Source organism: Diospyros lotus, chromosome 9 (genome assembly GCF_014633365.1).
Source record: "Diospyros lotus cultivar Yz01 chromosome 9, ASM1463336v1, whole genome shotgun sequence".
NCBI lineage: Eukaryota > Viridiplantae > Streptophyta > Magnoliopsida > Ericales > Ebenaceae > Diospyros > Diospyros lotus.
Genome location: NC_068346.1, coordinates 2,324,319 through 2,346,345, shown reverse-complemented (window position 1 = coordinate 2,346,345; position 22,027 = coordinate 2,324,319). Strand labels below are relative to the sequence as shown.

General features: G+C 28.5%; 1 protein-coding gene and 1 pseudogene across 1 annotated transcript; one reads left to right on the top strand and one right to left on the bottom strand.

Moving 5' to 3' along the window:
• Window positions 1–6,524: 6,524 nt before the first annotated feature.
• LOC127810005 (uncharacterized) lies at window positions 6,525–8,147 on the bottom strand. Its single transcript, XM_052349220.1, has 4 exons — window positions 7,873–8,147; window positions 7,660–7,792; window positions 7,277–7,570; window positions 6,525–6,980 (listed from the first exon to the last, which is right to left on the bottom strand). Exons 1-4 carry the CDS (start codon window positions 8,145–8,147, stop codon window positions 6,525–6,527), a joined length of 1,158 nt encoding a protein of 385 aa, XP_052205180.1.
• Window positions 8,148–15,472: 7,325 nt separating this feature from the next.
• LOC127810002 (uncharacterized) lies at window positions 15,473–21,961 on the top strand (annotated as a pseudogene).
• Window positions 21,962–22,027: the final 66 nt, after the last annotated feature.

The following is a 22,027-nucleotide window of genomic DNA, read 5'->3' as shown; positions in this document are numbered from 1 at the left end:
CTATACTAGTATAGAAGTATAGTAGTAACATAGACCATAAATCTCAAAAATTTGCTTAATATTATCACATAATAAATTTGCATATTTCTTTTAACTTGGGGACACAATAAATAAATTTTCTCAACTTATGAAATGCAAGTAATCAAGCGAAGATGGAAGTTTCACACACATTAGATTCAAAATCTTATTGCCAAAGCATGTATGAAATGGTACGTTTAATTAATTATAAGTTGAACTATAATTATTTAAATTACCTTGTACTTCATTTTTTTTTTCAAAATATTTTGATATTTATAAATTTTTTTTACCAATTTTAAATATAGGAATTTATTGAGGAAAATTTGGAAGAGAATTTAGAAGAAAATCAAGAAGACAAAGTTGATGACCTATTGAAGTAAGGCTTTACTTTGAGACACATAATAAAAATGATAGTACTTGGACCCTCAAGAAAACTATATAAGTAACTTCATTTTATTGATTTTTAATAATATATTATTTTAACTATTAATTTATATAAATTTTTATATTTGAATTAACTTCTATTTTTATTTTTATAGGAGCAAATGAATGCTCTTTAGGTGAAAGAAAATGGAGGATGGTATTGAGATGATTGGATGTCATATTCTTGAAAAGGTTTTGAAGTTAAAATCTAGATATATTTGTGAATTTGGTTATGGGGAGAAACCAAATAAATCTAAAGAATTAGAATTAGAAACTCTTTTAGGATCTGAAAAGTAAAATAGTGAATTAAGAGAGTAAATACAAAGCCAATAAATTAAAATAAACGGCCTATAATAATCTTATAATCAAGTTAAATTTTTGATTGATGAGTTAAGATATGAACAAAGTGGTGAAACGAATACATTATCTGCTTCTTTTCATGAAGGCAAATATATAATTTAATTATTAATTAAGTAATTTATTCAATTCAATTTTATTTAATTTTTATTTATTCTAATAAAAAATTTTTTTTTTGGTAGATTGAAATTATGTAACAACAAGTGGAATTATGGAGCAACAAGTGGATGAAGATCAATGATGTTTGGTGCCAAGTAAGTTTATTTAATTTTTATGTTTTTGGATTTAAAATAGTAGTTTTTTGGAGCACTGATTTTATTTTAGAAATGATGACTTTCATATTTTGGATTCTTTTTATGTGTAATGTTGATTTTATTGATTATATTCAGCATTGTTGATTCTATTATATTTTAAGCCTTTATTTAATTTTTAGTTTATGTTAAAGTAAATTGCATTTGTATTGTGATGGTACGTTAGAAATACTTTGAATATGAAGAAAAAGACCCCAAAAAATTGATACAAGAATGAACAAAATCTGTTTTAAAAATAATTAAGCAACATGACTTTTATTACTAAAAACAATTTAAATAAAAAAATTTTGTCACTACTTGTTATTATTATAGTTATGAAAAATGGAAAAAATATTTTTTGTCACTATTAGACTATTGGAAAATATTTTTATATTTTCAAATTTTGACAAAAAAATTATCACTTTTTTCAAAAAATTCATCACTTTTACCATTTTTTTGGACAAAAATCACTTTTTAGAATTATTGATACAAATAATTTTGTCACCATTGAGAATATGACAAAAATATTTTTCATCCTTTAATAATGTTGACAAATATATATTTGTTGCTATTTATGATTTTGTGGAAAAAATAATTTCACCATTATTATTATTTTCTTACAAAAAAGATTTGTCACTTTTACAAATTACTTGCATAAATATTTTTCTCACTATTGAGACATTGAGAATATGACGAAAATATTTGTCACCTTTTGATAATTCTGACAAAAATATTTTTGTCACGTTTTTCTATTTTGTGACAAAATAATTTCATTAGTATTAATATTTTTTTACTAAAAAATTCGTCACTTGTGTAAATTATTAACAAAAATATTTTTTTTCACAATTGGAACATTGACAAAAATATTTTATCACTATTTAATAATTTTGAGAAATTTATTTTGTCACTATTCTATTTTATCAAAAAAATATTTGTCACAATATTAAATAATTGACAAAATTAATTTTATTGCATTAAAAATTATGTCAAATAAGTTTTGTTACTATTAATTTACAGAAAAAAAAGGTTTGTCGCTAGTCAAATTGTGACAAATTATTTTTCAATTTTGTGATAAAATAATTTCATTAGTATTAATATTTTCTTACTAAAGAAATTCATCACTTGTGTGAATTATTGACACAAATATTTTTGTCACTATTGAGATATTGAAAATATGACAAAAATATTTGTCACCCTTTTATAATTTTGACAAAAATATTTTGTCACATTTTATGATTTTATGAAAAATAATTTCATCAATATTAATATTTTCTTACGAAAAAAAATTGTCACTTGTACTAATTACTGACACAAATATTTTTGTCACTATTGAGACATTGGCAAAAATATTTATCACTATTGAATATTTTTTATAAATTAATTTTGTCATTATTTCTATTTTAGCAAAAAAATATTTGTCACAATATTAAATAATTGACAAAATTAATTTTATCACATTAAAAATTGTGTCAAATAAGTTTTGTCACTATTTAAATTGTGACAAAATATTTTTGTCACAAGATACACTTTGTCTCACTATAAAACATATGATTTGTATCTAACATTTGGATTTATTGTGACTAAATAGTACCTATTGTGACAAAAAAAACCTTTTTTTACAACAAAATAATTTATTATAATAAGTTATTTTAAGTGACAAAATACTCCTGTCACAAATAAAACTGATGATATATTATAATAAAACTCGATTTTGTCATAATATACTTATTAAGACAAGTTTATTGTGACTAATGTGTGACAAATCAATTTCGTCACAATAAATATATTGTGACAATTTTCATAGTTATTGTGACATTAATTTATCACAACAAGCCTAAATTCTTATAGTGATGCTAAGTCATTCCGATAATCTAGTAGCTCTCCAAGTTTTAATTTATATACAATTCTTATGATTAATTAAAATGCTTTAATAGAATAATAATATATGTGTCACTTTAAAATTAGTTGGTGATTGATTTAAAAATGTGTGATGTACTAAGAAAATACTAGTATTTGTTGCCATTTTTGCATATATTTTTGAAATACGGAATGATATGAATAATGGAGAAACTCCATGAAAGAAAAATTAATAATTTATATAAATTACTTAATTGAAAATGATTTAAATAAATCCAACGAATAACTAATTATAATCCTATTATACAGAAAAAAAATAGGTATCATGCCATTTTCTAACAAATCATATAGTTTTTTTCTATTTTATCAACTAATAAGATTATAAAATGAATTATAATTATAATTGAAACAATCGAAATTGAAACAATAGAAGAAAACAATGAGTAGAGTACCAGCCTAAGCCTAATTAAATTGTTATGCAATATTAATAATATCATAATGTATCTATAATATTTAATGATATTAGTTAAATCTATTCAACATGAATTAAGTATTTATGATCAAAAAATTAATTTATCATTTAGAATATTCATATAAATATATGTGAGTATAGTAGATTTATAAGTACATGAAATGTTAACTTTAATGTATAATTAACCAATATTTGTTTTAATGATCATAATGGAGCACGTATAATTTCATTCATATTCTTATTCAATTTCAAAAAATAATTTAAACTCATTTATATTATATTTTTACATTTCATGTATCTCGACCATATGAATTTAAGTTATTATTTAGGATAATTTCGAAAGCAAATTCTCCTCAAATAACTTTTAAAAGAAAATTGATTATTAAGCAAATTATCTAATATTTTGTAGTGTTAATTGTGTGATATATCAATATTTTAAAATTTGATGTATTTTTCGTAGTTCTATCATCAATATAAGAATATTTATATAATCTTTTTAATTTAAAAATAGTGTTTATATATTATCTAAATACTATTTAATTCAGTTTTAGTATATTTTTCACTATAAACAAAATATAATTCACACACTATTTTTTTTAAATTGCAAAAATACCCCATTCTCTCTCTCCTCTCCTTTTTTTTTTCTTTTTCTATACATTTAATAAATATTACCAATTATAAATTATTATACATTTAATATATATTTTAATTTAATTTTTTTCTTATTTAGTTACATTTATATATATTTAATTTTATATTTTATGCACATGAAATTTATTTATTTATATATTTAGAATTTAAATAAACATATTTAGACTTTAATTTTAATAAATATATTTAATTTTGGGGTATATTTATAAAAAAAATTAATTTTTTATAAAATAACTTTTTCAATTCATATAATGTTTGAGATGGATATAAAATTTATCTCAAACTTTATAAAATTTTCCTCCTCAAAATCCGTCTCCAATTTGAGACGAAATTTTTTTTATCTCAATCTTTTTTTTAAAGTTTAATTTCAAAGTATGTTTAATTTTTCGCTTCAAAATCCATATATAATATAAGACAGATATTATCCGTCTCAAAATTTGTCTTTAATTTGAAATGGATACTTTTCATCTCAAAACCCTTCTCAAATTTGAGACGGATAATTTTTTGTCTAAAAATCATACCCGTCTCAAATTCTATCTCAAATTTGAGACGTAAATTTTTTTGTCTCAAAATCTCATTCAAATCTTAGATGAAAATTTATCCGTTTCAAAATCTATCTCAAATTTTAAACAAAAATTTGTATGAAACTATAACCGCCATATATTCTGATGTGGGAAATTTGGTGTGCTTAGTAGACCGGATGTTATGAACTTTACTAATGCTGAGAGTTTGTGGTTGACGGGGACCCTGGCCTCTTAAAAGGTAAAAATCAATTAGAATGTTGGACATATATCTACTGCATGCACGCATACTAGGCCAGTGGGATAACAATATATTTTATCGTGAAGGAGTTAAAGGCTATATGTATTTTACAATGTTGTTGATTGCAGAGATAATAAAGCTAAAGGCTTAGAGTCTGCCAGACTGGATTAGTAAGCCAAGGCTAGAGAGCTATTGCTAGTTGCAACCATGTATAAGAAAAATGATTTAAGAAAGTGAATTGTAGTTGTCTATTGACCAACGCCTTTTTAACCTTGCCCTAGAATATGTTTATTGTCTTGTCTGACCATTCCATTTGACACCTTGGCACATCTACTTGCCTGTTGCTATTTGGCAATTTGACAAACTTCTTCTGCTAGGGATGACTGAGGAAGAAGAATAATATTTTTGCAAATTTTCCACCATATGTTATGACCAAAAATTGGCTTTAGTATCATTTTCCACCACAACATGATGCCCTGAGGATGTATGCAATGCTTTTTTTGTTTGTTTATCTATTTATATTTGTCTTGGGGTGGGGTGGTTGCAGATGCTGTTTTGAAGCATAACATGTTGGAGATTCCTTACCATTTTCCATCTAACTTTTTCTTATGATGCAAAGGTTAACACTACAAGAATTCCGGGATTTAGCGACGGAATATTTTCGTCCCTAAATTCAAAATTCCGTCGCAAAATATTTTTAGCGACGGATTAGCGACGGAAACTATCCGTCGCTAAAGTCTGGGTCACTAAATTTTCTTTGCGACGGAACCGTCGCTATTTTAGCGACGTCTTAGCGACGGAAATATTTTCGTCGCTAAATGTATTTTTTTAAAAAAATTGCGACGGAATATTTTCGTCGCAATATTTAAAAAAAAATTTAAATTATTATTTTTTATTAGCGACGGAAAATTCCGTCGCTATTATTTTTAAAAAAATATTTAAAATATAGCGACGGAATATTCCGTCGCTAATTAAAAAAAAGAATTTTTTTAATTTTTTTTAAATTCTGCGACGGAAATATCCGTCGCAATTTAAAAAAAAAAAAGAAATTCTTCTTTTTAGCGACGGACTATTCCGTCGCTATATTTTAGAATTTTTTTATGAAATTTATAATATTTTAAATTTTTTATTAAATTAACTATATTGACGGAAATTTTCCGTCGCTATTAGTTTAGAATATTTTTATTCAATTAATATAGCGACGGAAGTTTCCGTCGCTAATATTTGTCGAATTTTTTTTAAAATTAATTATAGCTACGGAAAATTCCGTCGCTACTAATTTTTTTAATTTTATTAAATTAATTATAGCTACGGAATTTTCCGTCGCTGAAGTAAATTAAAAAAATTAAAAAATATATTAAAAATTTATTGCGACGGAATAATTCTGTCGCAATATATTAATTTTTTTTAAAATTTTAGCGACCCAATTTTTTTCCGTCGCTAAAAGTTATACATTTTTTAATTTTAATTTTAATTTAATTATTTAATTTTAAAATTTATTTATAATTATTTATTAAACAAATTATATAAAAATTCCAAAATTTATATTTATAATATAAAAATTAATATTCAAACAAGATACTAATAATTGTCTATTACATGCTAATATAATTGTCTGTTACATACCAATCGTTACATAAAAATAACTGCAAAAACTAATCATCTAAATCATAATCAACATTAGGTGAGTCAGGTTAATAAGTCGATTGTGGCTGAGAAGAAGAAGAAGAAGGAACAATACCACGAGTAGATGCAGTAAGTTGTTCAATCAAAAATCGCATCTCAAACATCTGTCGTCGAACATCGCTCAGCTCATGAGCTTGCGAATTAATCTGCTCCGCCTGCGAATTTATCCGCTCTGCTTGTGAATTTATCTGCTCCGCCTGCGAATTTATCTGGTCTGACTGCACTTTTAATTTCTCTGTCATTTCTTGTATAACTGGGTTTTCATTAAGACTAGATGAGACAGAGGATGAGCTGCCAACGTCAGAAAATTTTGATTGGGATAAAGATCCCGTGCCGTAAATCCTCTTCTTCTTATTTTTCCCCCCAGCAGCCTGGATGAATATCTGATCGCAATCTGGCTGCTGAGGCTCCTCAGACCCTTCATTTGGTTGAGTTGCTTGCTCTAGCAACTGTCCATACATTTCCTACAACAGTTTAATGAAGAAAATAAAATAAACCAATTATGAATATTAAAACTTATGTTAATTATAAAAATGATATTACTTACAATTAAAAAATACTTACAGCGACACTCGAAGAACGTCTGTTAACATACACCATCTGTCATTCCTCAGATTTTTTAGAATGAGTTCGTTCAAACAATTCAATCAGTGTAGGCTCTCTCCCAAACTCATGTGTCTAAAAAAAAAATGATATAAAATTAACCATGTTAATAAAAAAAATTTAAATATTAACAAATTAAATAAATTAAATTTCTCACCATTCGTCTTTTATGCTCTGCTGAAGATATAGAACCCCCAGTATGACGGGAAGGACCAGCCCCAAGGCCACCTGTCTCACTCAAACGGTTCAGCGATGCTTGTGCAAACCGTTTCTTGAAAGCTTCATCTTGTTCCCATTTCTGCATCCAGCTATCCCAAACATCATCTGGCACAAAGATCGGTTTTCCATTGGCATGCCACTTATGAATGTTGTCGATATATCGTTTCGCTGCTTTTTGTGCCCACTCTCTTCTCACTAATGCATCAATTGCAGGATCCCACTGAAAAATTTTCTGTAAAACAAAAAAAAAAAAGATTAAATAATTTAAACATTTCTACATTAATAGTTGAAATATATATATTATTAATTTGAATTTAATACCACAAATTCATCCCAATACATGCCCTTTATCTCCGAAGGCACTTCTTTCCAAACATGACCTTCCTTATGAAGACGTTTCTTGGAGATTGTCGATATAATATGGGAGATATTTATTGTACGACAAAAGATGCTTCTGTATACAAATAATAATAATTAGTATAAAAATTAATACATGTCATAATGTAAAAAAAAATTAAAAAAAATTAAAGTTACCCATCGCCATCTTGCTCTATAACATGTAATGGGTCGGATGTAAAATGACTGGCAGTCGAGTGAGATGATGGATGTACTGGTGACTCTGCAGGAAGGGTCGGTGAAGAAGTAACTGCAGGAGTAGCAACAGGAGATGCTGATGGGAGGGAGGCTGGTGAAATATCTCCCGAAATATGTGGTGCTGCAGTAGATGAGGTGGAAGCAGTAGTAAACCCAGACGAGTTAGGTCTAGAACCACTGCGTCCTGCACGATATCGTCCTCTAACACCTGTCATCTATATATATATTATAACGAAAATGCCGTCAAAATTTTTTCTCGCCCATTTCCACTTTCTATTTCAATATTTTATTATATTTTATTTATTTCATTCTTACCCAAAATAAATTTTTTATAAATCATTAATTAAATATAAGTTTGTGGAAAACGTGTAGTTCTTGAAACCTGTAGATAGTTTTTTCATAATTAAATAGTATTTGGAGAATGTATAAACATGTTAGTATATAAAGAAGTAAGATCTAATCAATATTATTAATTTTTAAATAATAACATAAAATTTTAATTAAAATAAATTACAAAAAAATGAAATTTTTTTAAATCGACAAAAATCTTGAGATATCAGGTAATACCGTTAAATACCGACTACCAAGTAATTTTTTTAAAAAAATAAATTTAATTTTTTATTTTATTTCCTGTAATTTACCTCTCATTCTCTCTCAATAAAGCCATTATTCAAAACTCTAAAACCCTTAATTAATTTCAGAACCATGCAAAAAAAATACAAATCTTATATATGTTTAAGTTATTACTTAGTTTTGAAAAATAATTAGTTTGTAGGTTATGTTAAATTAGTTATTTAGGTAAAATTGAATTATTTTAAATAAATTATTTAAGTTATTTTGACAAAATTAATATTTGTATAGGCTATTTATATTTATCATATGTTGTCATGTTTTTTTTGAAAAATTTATTATATTTTATATTTTAATTATTTATGTTACTAATTTATTATATGTTGTCATATTATTTATTATTTTGTATAAACTATTTATATTTATCATATGTTAAATTAGTTATTAGTTTGTGAAAAATGTGTAGTTCTTGAAATTTGTAGACTGTAGATAGAATTTATGATTGTGAGGTTACTAATTTTAAACAAATTCAATATATATGAACTTTCGTGCATCGCACGGGAGGTGAACTAGTACCTATAATGAAATAAATCAATTAACAAAATCAATATCATTAATAATTAAACATAAGTATTTAAATCATAAAATTCACCTCTAATCACTATCATATAAGTCTACATCTGTGTCATTAGATTTTAAGTCGTCATCAGAATCTAATTAAAGAACTTGTTCATCCTCTGATTTAGAGTCATATTCAGAGTCTAATCGCAAGACTTGCTCATCATACGATTCAGACTTATCTTCAGAATCAAATCTTAAAATTTGCTCATCATTCAACTCTGGAGCTTCATCAAATTCTGATTCCATAACTGGCTCATCATTTAAATCAGCGTGGTCACCATCATTCACTGTCTCAAGGATTTGGGCATCATCAACTGCGATATCGTGTAGTTCCACGTCATCCTCTTGGTAAGGCAACGCTTCACGTGGAAGGGTCGCCTCTTGATTATTAAAAGATTGTGGAACCTCTACTATGAACCTTGATTTGACTTTTGTTACAACCAACTAATCGCTTTTGTTACGCCTCAAGCTTGGATATTCGCAAAAATATACTTGAATCGCTTGAGAAGCTAATACAAATTGCTCGTTTGTATTCCATTTCTTCTTTTCATTGACCTCGATGATCTTATATGCATGATGAATCTTCACCCCCTCGTTCAAAGTTGGAATAAACCAATCACCCTTGAACAATACAACTTTCTTGAATGATGATACTGAAGGATACTCAAGCTCGATAATTTATGTTATCCGACCATAATAGTCCTTCTTGGGATCATCGTAGTTGGATCCTTTAACGCACATGCCACTATTCATAGTGCCTTTATTCGAACCATGGCTAATCGTGTGAAATTTAAATCCATTAACAAAGCAGCCAGGGTACGTTGTAACAGTGTTAAAAGGTCCTTTTGCGAGATCCCTTATGTATGAATTTGTCACATTGTTCGTAGGATCGCGAACCTATTAAATAAGACAGATATATAAGAAATAATTATATAAGAAATTGAGTGAAATTAATATTTTAATTAATCAACTCACATAATTATGGAACCAGGAAAGGAATTCCTTATTTGTTAATTGTTCAATGATGTGGTCGCCAATGCCGAGATTACGTTGCCTTAGCTCAGCATCATAAATTCTTGAAAAATTAAAAAGAAAAATGAAAATAACTACATTAGACTATTCAATTTAAATATAATTTAGAAATTAACAACAATTAATTAGCAAAATCTTACTGCAGATACGGTTCAACTTCTGGACAATTCATCAAAATATATCTGTGTGCAACATCATATTCTTCACCGAATAACATTCGTGACTTTTTACATCCAAATGGTCGACAAGAATGCTTGAAAATTGATAACTTCCCCTCCTGGTCATCCACTTCATTTACAACACCAGCATCGTTGCGCGGCACTCGTGTATGCCTTGTAACAACATGGTCCTAAAAGTAATGAGAACACAACAATGACGCTTCTTCCACAACGTATGAATTAGAAATAGAGCCTTCCACTCGAGCTTTATTTCTAACTGTTTTCTTTAACTTTCCAAGGTATCTATATAAAATGTATATAGTAATTAGATAAGTGAACTACAAAATAAATATGTTTCTTATAAAATAGGAAAAAAAATTATCAATCTAATAAATAGTACATTTCAAACGGATACATCCATCGATATTGAACTGGACCTGCTATCCTTGCTTCATAAGCCAAATGGACTGGAAGATGCTCCATAGAGTCAAAGAAACTTGGAGGGAATATGAGCTCCAACTTACACAAAGTGATGGGGATGTCGTTCTCTAATTTCATCATATGCTCACTTGTAATAGTGGTCGATGTCAAATCTTTGAAGAAAAGACTCAACTCAGTCAATGTCTCCCATACTTTTTGCGGTAGTAATTCTCGAAATGCAATGAGCACCAACCTTTGCATGAACACATGACAATCGTGACTTTTCATCCCAAACAACTTAAGCTTCTTTGTGTCAACACATCTAGCCATGTTCGACACATACCCATCAGGAAATTTTAAGTTTTTTACCCACGCACACATGACAACTTTTTCTTTCTTGTTCAGAGTAAAAGTTGATTGAGTAATGCGACGACAATATTGATTCAACTCTTCTCTCGACTTCACTGTGTCCTTAGTTTTGCCCGGTACATTCATCACTGTATTGAACACATTTTCAAACACGTTTTTCTCTATATGCATAACATCCAAATTGTGTCGAATAAGTTGAGTTTTCCAATAAGGCAAATCCCAAAAAATGCTCTTACTCTTCCAACCACTACCATGACTGTTATCCGCATTAGTCTGTGCAGCATTGGGTTGTGTCGCCTTCACTAAACCCAACTCGTCCAAGGAAGCAAGTATCTCAGGTCCAGACAGTACAGGAGGTGGTGTTTTTTTTACCAAAGTATTTTTGCGAAATCCATACCTATTCCGTCGATACGGATGATCTCGGTGCAAGAATTTTCGATGGTTATCAAACCATGAAATCTTTCGACTCTTTGACAGGTAAAATGCGTCCGAGTGAATCGTGCAATAAGGACATGCCAGCTTTCCTGCCGTGCTATACCCCGAGAGCATTGAATATGCAGGAAAATCACTAATGGTCCACATCAAAGCCGCTCTCAGTTGGAAATTTTGTTTCAATGAGATATCATATGCATGCACACCAACATCCCACAAATGTTTCAACTCTGCAATAAGGGGTTGTAAGAAAACATCAAGTTTTGCCTTAGGATTCTCTGGTCCTAGCACTAGCACTGTTAAGAACATTGTTGTATCCTTCATACACATCCAGGGTGGTAAATTATACACCGTAACAATGACAGGCCAACAAGAATATTGCTTCCCAGATTGACCAAACGGCTTAAACCCATCAGTATAAAGACCAAGTCTGACATTCCTTTTCTCGGCAGCAAATTCTTTATGAGTCTGGTTAAAATGAATCCACGCAAGGGAATCCGACGGATGACGCATGACGCCATCTTCGACCACATGATCTGCGTGCCACCTCATTTCTGCTGCTGTTGAATTAGATGCATACAATCTCAAAAGCCGAGGAGTTAAAGGAAAATAATGCATCTTCTTATAAGGAATACAAGTTTTTTGTCGTTTGCTACTGTCAGCTTGATCAACTTGCTTGTACCGATTCTCATGACAAAACTTGCAGACTGTTAAATCACTGTCATCACCCCAAAAAATCATACAGTTATTTCTACAACAATCAATTTTCTCAACAGGAAGGCCCAACCCTCGAACCAGTTTTTTAGTACTGTAAAAATTATTAATCACCGTATTAGGTTCAGGAAGAACCTCCTTAAGTAATTCACAAAGTTGATTAAATCCCCTCTCAGATAGATGGTGTTCTGACTTAAAGCTAAGCAATCTAGAAACAAGCGACAACTACGTATGCTCTTGACAACCAGGATATAACTCTTTTTTTGCAGCACTAAGCATGTCATAGAATGCTTGAGCTTCCGGATTTGGAGGTTCCTCCTCCATATTTGGATTGAAATCAGGCCTGGCAGCATCCATTACCATAGTCTCAAATAAGTTGCTTGACTCTGCTTCAAGTGTTGATGTTAAGTAAGACATATCGACCGAATCTACCGTAGCAATAACTTCCCCATGAAGTGTCCATTCATAATACCCCGGTACGAAACCTTTGGTGAGCAAGTGACTTGTCACGGTATCCTGGTCACGAAAAGCCGTGTTCCTACACTTTGGTTGATTACAAGGACATTTAATCTTATTCCCATCCATCCACTCTGGTTGACTCTTAGCAAAATTAACAAACTTCTCAACACCCTTGATAAATTCCGTAGAAACATAACCATCCTCTTTACGCCTGATATACATCCACTGACGATCTGATCTCATTTTTTTCCTGTACCATTAAATAATAAAAAATTACTAAATTATAATTATAATATTTTTTTATTTGAGTTGTTTTAATATTATTCCACTGAACTACTCCTTATAACTCCTCCTTAAAATTTGAAGGTTAAGACCTATCCCATCCGGAAATGAATCGTGATATGACCACTAGCGGACGCATTTACTCACGATACGAAATTTCGGCAGCATCTCAGCACAGTTCTCCAGATGCACGATAAAGATTATGTGTTGATTCATACAAGTTAAACTCAATTTGAGTCAATTGCATGAATCAAAACATATTCTTATATGCAACCGGAGAATAACAAGAAATGCTACTGAATTTTCGTACCATGCATGAGTAAATTAATGCGTATTCGCTGGGCACACAACACGACATCAAATTTCCAGACTGTCCAACTGGACAATTCAGTGATCTCCTCGCTCCATCGAGGAAGTCACCGAACGAGAATCTAAGGTTAAGTTCCAACAAATTTAATTAAATACCTAAAAAATATTTAATTAATTTTTTTTATTTAATATAATTTTTAGAAAAAATTCTACAAAATCTCTCCTATAAATGAACTACACCCTATAGGATACACATAATCAAATACACAATTAGATATAGACATACACATAATCAAATACACTAAATTAACACACATATCTGTACACATAAATTAAACTAAATTAAATTAACACTAAATTAAATTTACACTAAACTAAATTAAATTAACACTAAATGAATTTACACTAAACTAAATTAACACACATATCTGTATACATAATCAAATATACATTAACACACACGCAACTTTATACACACATAATAAAATAATAAAAATACTTCCCATCAAATCACTTACACTGCAAACATAAAATATGTATGCGTATGGTATGGTACACGGAAACTTCTAGTTTCCACGTTTGTAAAATATTTTTGTTTTTTAAACGTTAAGACTATTTTTATAATTTAAAAAAAAATTATGATCATTTTGTAATTTAAAAATATATTTTTATCTATGAATAGATAAAATATTTTTTTGTCTATCACTCAAATTTTTTTTTTTAAAAATGTATTTAAATATATTATATATTTTATGTTTATTTTTGAATTAAATAATTATTTTTTATTATTTTTATATTAAAAATTATATTTAAAAAAAAATCTTTTTTTTTATTCATGAATTTTATTCACATATTTATTTTTTAAATAATAATTTTTTATTTTCATTTTATATCATACTCATTTTTTATTTTATTTTTATTTTTATACAACATATTATATATATACACTTGACTGAAAACTCGAGAAAAATAAGTGTTAATTATTAAAAATATATATATCAAACTTTTTTAATAATTTTATAATATATTTTAAAATTTATTAATTAATTTTACATTTAATTTTTAATTATGTATTAATTCTATAATACTATTAAAATTTACATACTTAATGCTTTTTTTGATGTATTAATTATTCTTTTTTTCTCAAATTTTTATGCTTGCATAATGAATACTCTTTCGAGAACTTCTAAGATGGGTTTGATAAGGATGTAATCTTGCAGTGATATTATAAGAAAAAGTTGACAAATTTTTAAATCTTCCAAGTAAATAAGACACAAAAGTTGACAAATGTACACAAAACATAAAACACTATAAAAAATACACAAAATAATAGGATACACATAATCAAATGTACATAATGAATAATCAAATACAAAATTAGATACACACATAAACATAATCAAATACACTAAATTAACACGCATATCTATATACATAAACTAAATTAAATTAAACTAACACTAAATTAAATTAATTTACACTAAACTAACACAAAATTAAATTGACTTACACTAAACTAAGGCTAAATTAAATTAAATTAAACTAACACTAAATTAAATTAATTTACACTAAACTAACACAAAATTAAATTAATTTACACTAAACTAACACTAAATTAAATTAAATTAAATTAAACTAACAGTAAATTAAATTAATTTACACTAAACTAACACAAAATTAAATTAAACTAACACTAAATTAAATTAACACCAAATACAGAAATGAAGCAAATAAATCCATCTATATATATATATAGACAGAGAGAGAGAGAGAGGACCTTTTGGAGGTGGCAGCAGCGGCGTGGCGGGGGGCGACGGTGGTGCGCAGCAGGGGCGACGATGCAGGGACGGCGACGGTGGCGTGGGTGGGTTACGCGGCGAGGAGAGAGGGAGAGAGACAGAGAGAAGGGGGCGGGCGAGGGGCGGCGACGATGGGGTGGGTAGTTTGGCCGCGGGTGAGATAGAGAAAGAGAGGGAGAGAGAGATGCACCGTGGGCGACGATGGTGGGTCGGCCGCGGGTGAGATAGAGAAAGAGAGAGGGAGAGCGAGAGGCAGTGTACGTGGGAAAGAGGGGGAGACAGTGAGCTAGGGCGAGGGCGAGTGCGAGTGCCAGCCGCGAGAGGTGAGAGCGAGTGCGAGATCGAACGAGAGAGAGGAGAAGGGGCACGCAGGCGATGCAGAGGAGGGAAAGAGGGAGACGGGGCGGCGTCGCAGGGGGCGGGTTTACGGGGGGAGGGATGTGGGGGTGAGAGGGGGTTTTACGGGGATTGGTGAAAGAGGCGGGGAATTATTAATAAATTATTAAAATAATTAAAAAATAATAATTATTATTATATAATTAATAAAATTTATAATAATGAATAAAATTATTAAAATTATGATAATTATTAAATCATTTTATTAATAATTTTTTATAATCATTTAAAATATCATAATAAATTAATTTAAATCATTGCATTTTAAATTAATATTAATTTAAAAAATACTTATATTATAAATCTAATAATTATAATAAATTAATTTGATATGTTATAAATACTATTTTAATAAAAAATTTATTAAAGATAAAAAAAATTTAAAAATATTGTAACAATATTCTTAATATATTTTGAATGTTGAGTAGTCTTTAATTTTTTTAAAAAGAAAATTTTGATTATTTTCTCTTTCATATTCCTTCATTATTAGGGGAACGTGATCGGTTTAATTATCAAATTAATCAAAAAATTAATAAATTGAATTGAGAAATTAAATTAAATTGACTTGACAGATTAAACCCAATAAACTAAATTAGATAGAAAAAACTAAATATAGATTACATAAACTAAACAGATTCAATAAACCGAACAAACACATAAAAAAATTAATTAAAATTTAATTAACCGATAAACCAAATAAGCTAAAAAATCAAATAAACTGAAAAATTGTATGATAGGCCAAAAACGACGTCATTTTATTATCATAAAAACATCATTGTCTTAAAATCCAATCGATTCGATTTTTTTAATTAAAAAATATAATCGAAAACAAAAACTAATTTTTTTTAAAAACATTAATTGAATAGAAGCAAATTTTTTTAAAAAATTGATAATTTTTATTAATTTGATTCAATGAATTTGATTATACCAAATTTTAATTAATTTGATTCAATAAAGTAGTAAAAACCAAAATAAAATTAGAAATCAAAAAATAATACATTTTAAAAACTAACGATATATTGTCATACAAACAAAGAGTTTATATCGAATTTTAATTAATTTGATTTGATTCAATAAAGTAGTAAACAACAAAAATAAAATTAAAAATCATAAATATTTAAAACTAACGATATACTATCATACAAACAAAGAGGTCAAACGATGCATAACAAAACAACGAAGATATAATATTTAATAACATGAGATAATTAAAAAAAAAATTTATAAAAGTTTTTAATTAAATATACATTAATATATTAAATTTCTTATAGAATTTAATATTTATATATTTAAATATTTATAAATTAAATAAATAAATAAATAAAAATTAAGGTTAGCGACAGATTGAAAGTTCCGTCTCTATATCAACGATGAACTCAGACAATTCGTTACTAAATTTTTTTATTTATTTTTTATTATCAATATTAAATTTTAATTTTTTATTTTTAAAATTAGTGACGGAAAAAACTTTCCGGCTCTATATTTGAAAAGCAAAAAAATTACAATTAAAATTTAATTTTTTAGCGACAAAAATAGTTTTGCGTCGCTAAAAGTAGTGCCAAAATATTAAATCTGTTGCAAAATTTAATTTATTATTATTTTTAATTTAAACTAATATATTTTTCTTATTTTAAACTTTAGGGACAGAATTTATTTTCATCTCTAATTAACTATAGAAAATAAATTCCGTCTCTATCTAAAAATGTATTTTTTATTTTTTTATTATTAAAATAAATTCTCGCCTATTGAATTTATTTATTTTTAATATTTTAATTATATAAAAAATAATATAACTTATAAAAATAATAATAATAATTATTTAATTGATAAAAATAATGTATTTTAAATATAATTTTATTATTAAATAATTTAAATAAAATCTTACTGTAATTATCTAAAATGTGATAATAAAATAATTTAAATTATTATATTAATATATTGAAATATTTATTAATAGTTTGCTATATTAAAAATTTATTTTTTCTATAAATAAAAATTATATTAAACGAAATCTACATAATATTTAAAAAAAATTTAACTAAACTTAGGATTCTCAATTATAGAATAGAACAATACTAATGACAGAACCCATCTGATCAACACAATGGGTTTCAGATTGTTGAATTTCATCTATAATTCAAAGACAAAATTAGAGAGGACAAATGATAAAGAGATATATTTATTTTTTTTCTTGATCAACATTAATGTTTTATATATAACACTTATATTAGATAGTGACATATGATACTGTTATTAAGTATAAGATACAATGTTGTTCATATATTGGCCCTATTTGTTATAGCTTAATTAAAGAAATTATACCTCATAACTTCTTAGTTTATAGTTTTTAAAACTTAAAATAAATTGTGAACTTGTTTGTTGCAACTTCTTAGAAAGATGTACAAGTTGGAGTATCCTAACTTTGAAAAAGTCAGCTTGTACCCCTTCTAAAACCTAGTAGAAGGTATAAGTTATAATTCTACAAGTTAAAACAAACAATACATTACCACTTTTTTAAAACTAGAAGTTAAAAATTACAGCTAATTTTAAGCTACAAAAAACATGCTCATTATGGTTTTTAAACTTTTTAACTTTGCAAAAAATTCTCATATTTATAAAGAGAAAGAGATTGACAAGATAACTCTTAGACTCCTTTCTACATAATGTAATCTCTCAATATTTTTTCATTTTTATGATTTCTAAAATTTAAAATAAAAAAATTTCAATAATATTATGATTTTTAAACTTTTTATTTATTTTTCAAATATAATATTTGTTTACATTTTACACACAGTTAATAAATATTATAAATAATTAATTATTATACATTTAATTGATATAGTTAGAATTTAGCAATATTATGATTTTTAATATTAATATATTCATTTAAATTATATAAATTAATTTTTTCATATTCATCTCATGGTTAAATGTAAATTTAAATATTCATTCCAAATTTAAATATTTATAAATTAATTAAATTAAAAAAATAAAAAATAAAAATTAATGTTAGCGACGGAATATTCAATCCGTGGCTAAATCAGCGACGAAAATCATAATCCGTCGCTAATTTTATTTATTTTTATTTTTTTAAATTTAAAATTTTATTTTAATTATTTAAACTAATATTAAAATTAATTTTTTATTTTAAAATCTTGCGACGGAAAATAATTCCGTCGCTCTATAAAAATTAATTTTTATGTTTTTTATTATTATTAAAATTTAACGACGGAAAATAATTTCCGTCTCTAAAAGTAGCAACGGAACAAGGTTCCGTCGCAAAATTTTAAAATAAAAAAATTAATTTTAATATTACTTTAAACAATTAAAATAAAATTTTAAAAATAATTTTTTATTATTAAACTCTAGCGACGGAATATTGTTCCGTTGCTACTTTTAGCGACGGAAATTATTTTCCGTCGTTAAATTTTAATAATAAATAAATTAAATTTAAAATTTTATTTTAATTATTTAAACTAATATTAACATTTATTTTTTACTTTAAAATATTGCGACGGTAAAGAATTTCCGTCGCTAAAAATAGCAACGGAAATTTTTTCGTCGCTAGATAAAATTTAATTTTCATTTTTTTATTACAATTAATACTCAGCGACGGAAATATGTTTCCGTCGCTAAAAATAGCGTCGGATTTTATTTTCCGTCGCAAAAAAAAATTTAAAATTATTTTTTTATCGACGGAATTTCTTCCGTTGCTAAAACCCGTTGCTAATTGTGGAAAAAAAAAATAATCGCAATCCGTCGCAATTCCGTCGCTGTTCCGTCGCAAAATAGCGAAAGAAATATCCATCGCTAAAAATCCGTCGCTAAATCCAGAATTTCTTGTAGTGGTTATGTGACATCAATAATTGAGTGAAGGGTGTCCCATGCTCTTCCAAATCCTTGAACACTGGACACAACCTTGGTGGGTTGAATTATTATTATTATTTTTTTTTTTTGAGGGAGGGATCTACCGGTAGAGTTCATAGGAGGCATCTTTTTTGGCATTCTGTTGGAATGGCTTTCTCCTTTTGGGTAGGGAAAGATGTGAGAAAGGTTGCTTAAGATAGGTATCAGTTCTAGGTAAATTCAAGAATATGATATTCTTGTTCCTTGTATGTAATTAATAACCAACAATGTATCAAGCATTAATTCCACTAGGTGAGTCTGACTCATGCTCCTTTTAGCTCATTCTTCTAAATTATAAACAGTCTCACTCTTATCTAAAGCAGGTACTAGATGCATAAAACTGAGTTGACATCCCTACCCTTCCCGCCCCCAAATTATGGAGCCAGCATGTGAATCACGGTTAACTTTCCTGAGTTCGCCCTAGGACCTTTCCATTTTGATTGGTTTAGTTCAGTGGACATTGTTAGTAACTTCTACTGGCATACAGAATAGTTTTAGCAGAACAACATTCTGATTATATATGTCTACGAAGTATATGCCCCAAGTAGATGTATAATCAATCCCCCCCCCCCCCCCCCCCCCTCCCCCCCGGCACCCGGGCCAGTTTCTAGTTTCAATTCTTACCTTTTTCTGATTAACATTTCTATTAAGATTGCAAAAGTACTAATTTTTGTGATTTTTTGGTTTCAGGTACTCAGACCTCACTGGAACTGATTACAGTGAAGGTGCCATTGACTTTGCTCGAAGCCTTGCTGATCGTAATGGATTCACCAACATTAAGTTCATGGTAAGACAGCTTTTAGGTATTTTGGATCAAATTATGCTTACAAAAGATTAATTTAGGTATCTTGGATCAATTATTGTATAAGAATGAGAGATTATTGAGGATGTTACTTATAGAATCAAGGCTTGATAGCAAAAATGGAAAAGTGTGTAGTATTTATGTGATTATAACATCCTTTTAATGGTAAAATGAGTGTCTTTTGGGACGACTAGAATTACAATCTTTATTCCATGGCTTAGAATGTTGGTCTGCTAACTACTTGTAAAATATGAACTTAACTGAGATGAGGATCTTATAAAGGATGAAATGGAAAGTTTGTTATAAAAGAAATAGAGGAAGACCGAAGAGAAGCCCTTAGATATGGATGCAATATAGTGGCCTTACTAGGAGATGGCTATGGATAGAGATAAGTGGAGAGGTAGGATTCATGTAACCAATCTCATTTAGGAGGATTAAGGTTTGTGATGATAATGATGATGAATAGTAACTAGGCCTATCATCATGGTTGTCACATCATACTTGGCTTGCTCTCAAATTGTTAGGCTGGTCTTTTTGTGCTAAAAAGCTGGCTACTGTATTTCATTTTGATTTTTGAATTCCCTTTTGGGTTACACAAGGTATTTGTTACTTTTTTCAACTCTTGTTAGCCACAAGAGCAAAGCTTGTTTGTGTCATAATAGATAATCATGTTTCAGGTTTTGTAAGCAATTTGATTTCTCTGTCAGCCCAGTTTTCCTGATGTAATTGTGCAAGTCTTCCCTGTGGTCCTTCTTTGTCATTCCATGCCTCATATGATTTTTTTATGAATGTAATTTTGCGGTTACTGATTTGGTTCCAGGTTGATGATGTTCTTGAGACAAAGATAGAAAGGAAGTACTAACTTGTCTTGGATAAGGGGACCCTAGATGCTACTGGACTGCATCCTGATGGCCCTATCAAAAGGTCAACTAGCATCCTGCTTGCATTTGCACATTCACCTAGCACATATGAATGCCCATTCCATTTTATTGTATTAGCTGGATGTGACACGTAAGTCATAAAACAAAGTAGTCTCTTCTTTGCATATCCCTCCAATGACCCATGGAGGTTTTCTTCTATTCTCAACCTTTTAATAGTGTTTTTCACACAACACTCGTTAACCTACAATGCATCAAAGACTGCACCTCTGATTTAATCGATTTTATTCTTGACGTTTAGGATTATGTATTGGGATTCGGTCTCAAGTTTAGTTGCACCTGGTGGTGGAGTATTAGTGAGCATCTCAATAACTATTCATTTACCTTTCAAGTTGAGCCTTTTTGAAGTTACAACGTAATTTTCAGTTGAAATTGCCTTGTATCATAGCAAAGGTACTATTGTCCTGCTTAATGGATTAAGAAATAATAAGCCACTTCTGGCAGGTGATTACATCTTGTAATAGTACAAAAGATGAATTGGTGCAAGAAGTGGACACCTTTAATGAAAGAAAAGTCGTTGCCTCCCAAACTGGGACCTTGGGGGACCAAGAGGCAGGAGGAGATCCTGCTCCATTCCGCTACCTTGATTATGTTCGTTCGTATCCAACATTCATGTTTGGAGGATCGGTGGGATCACGTGTTGCTACTGTAGCATTCATGAGGAACTGGAATCCCGAAATTCCATGTCAAGTTAGCTCATTTTCAACTGTTCGGTTATGCTTTGAAGTTGTGTATGGACAACAATCATGGAAGGAAGTGGGTCAACGTGGAGAAGGTTCTGATTTACCCAAGATGAAGATGCATTTCTTGGAACTGATCTAACCGTCAATGAAACACTGCTGAAGGAGTATTCTGCTCTGTAAATCTGACCTTTGTTTGGAGAAAATG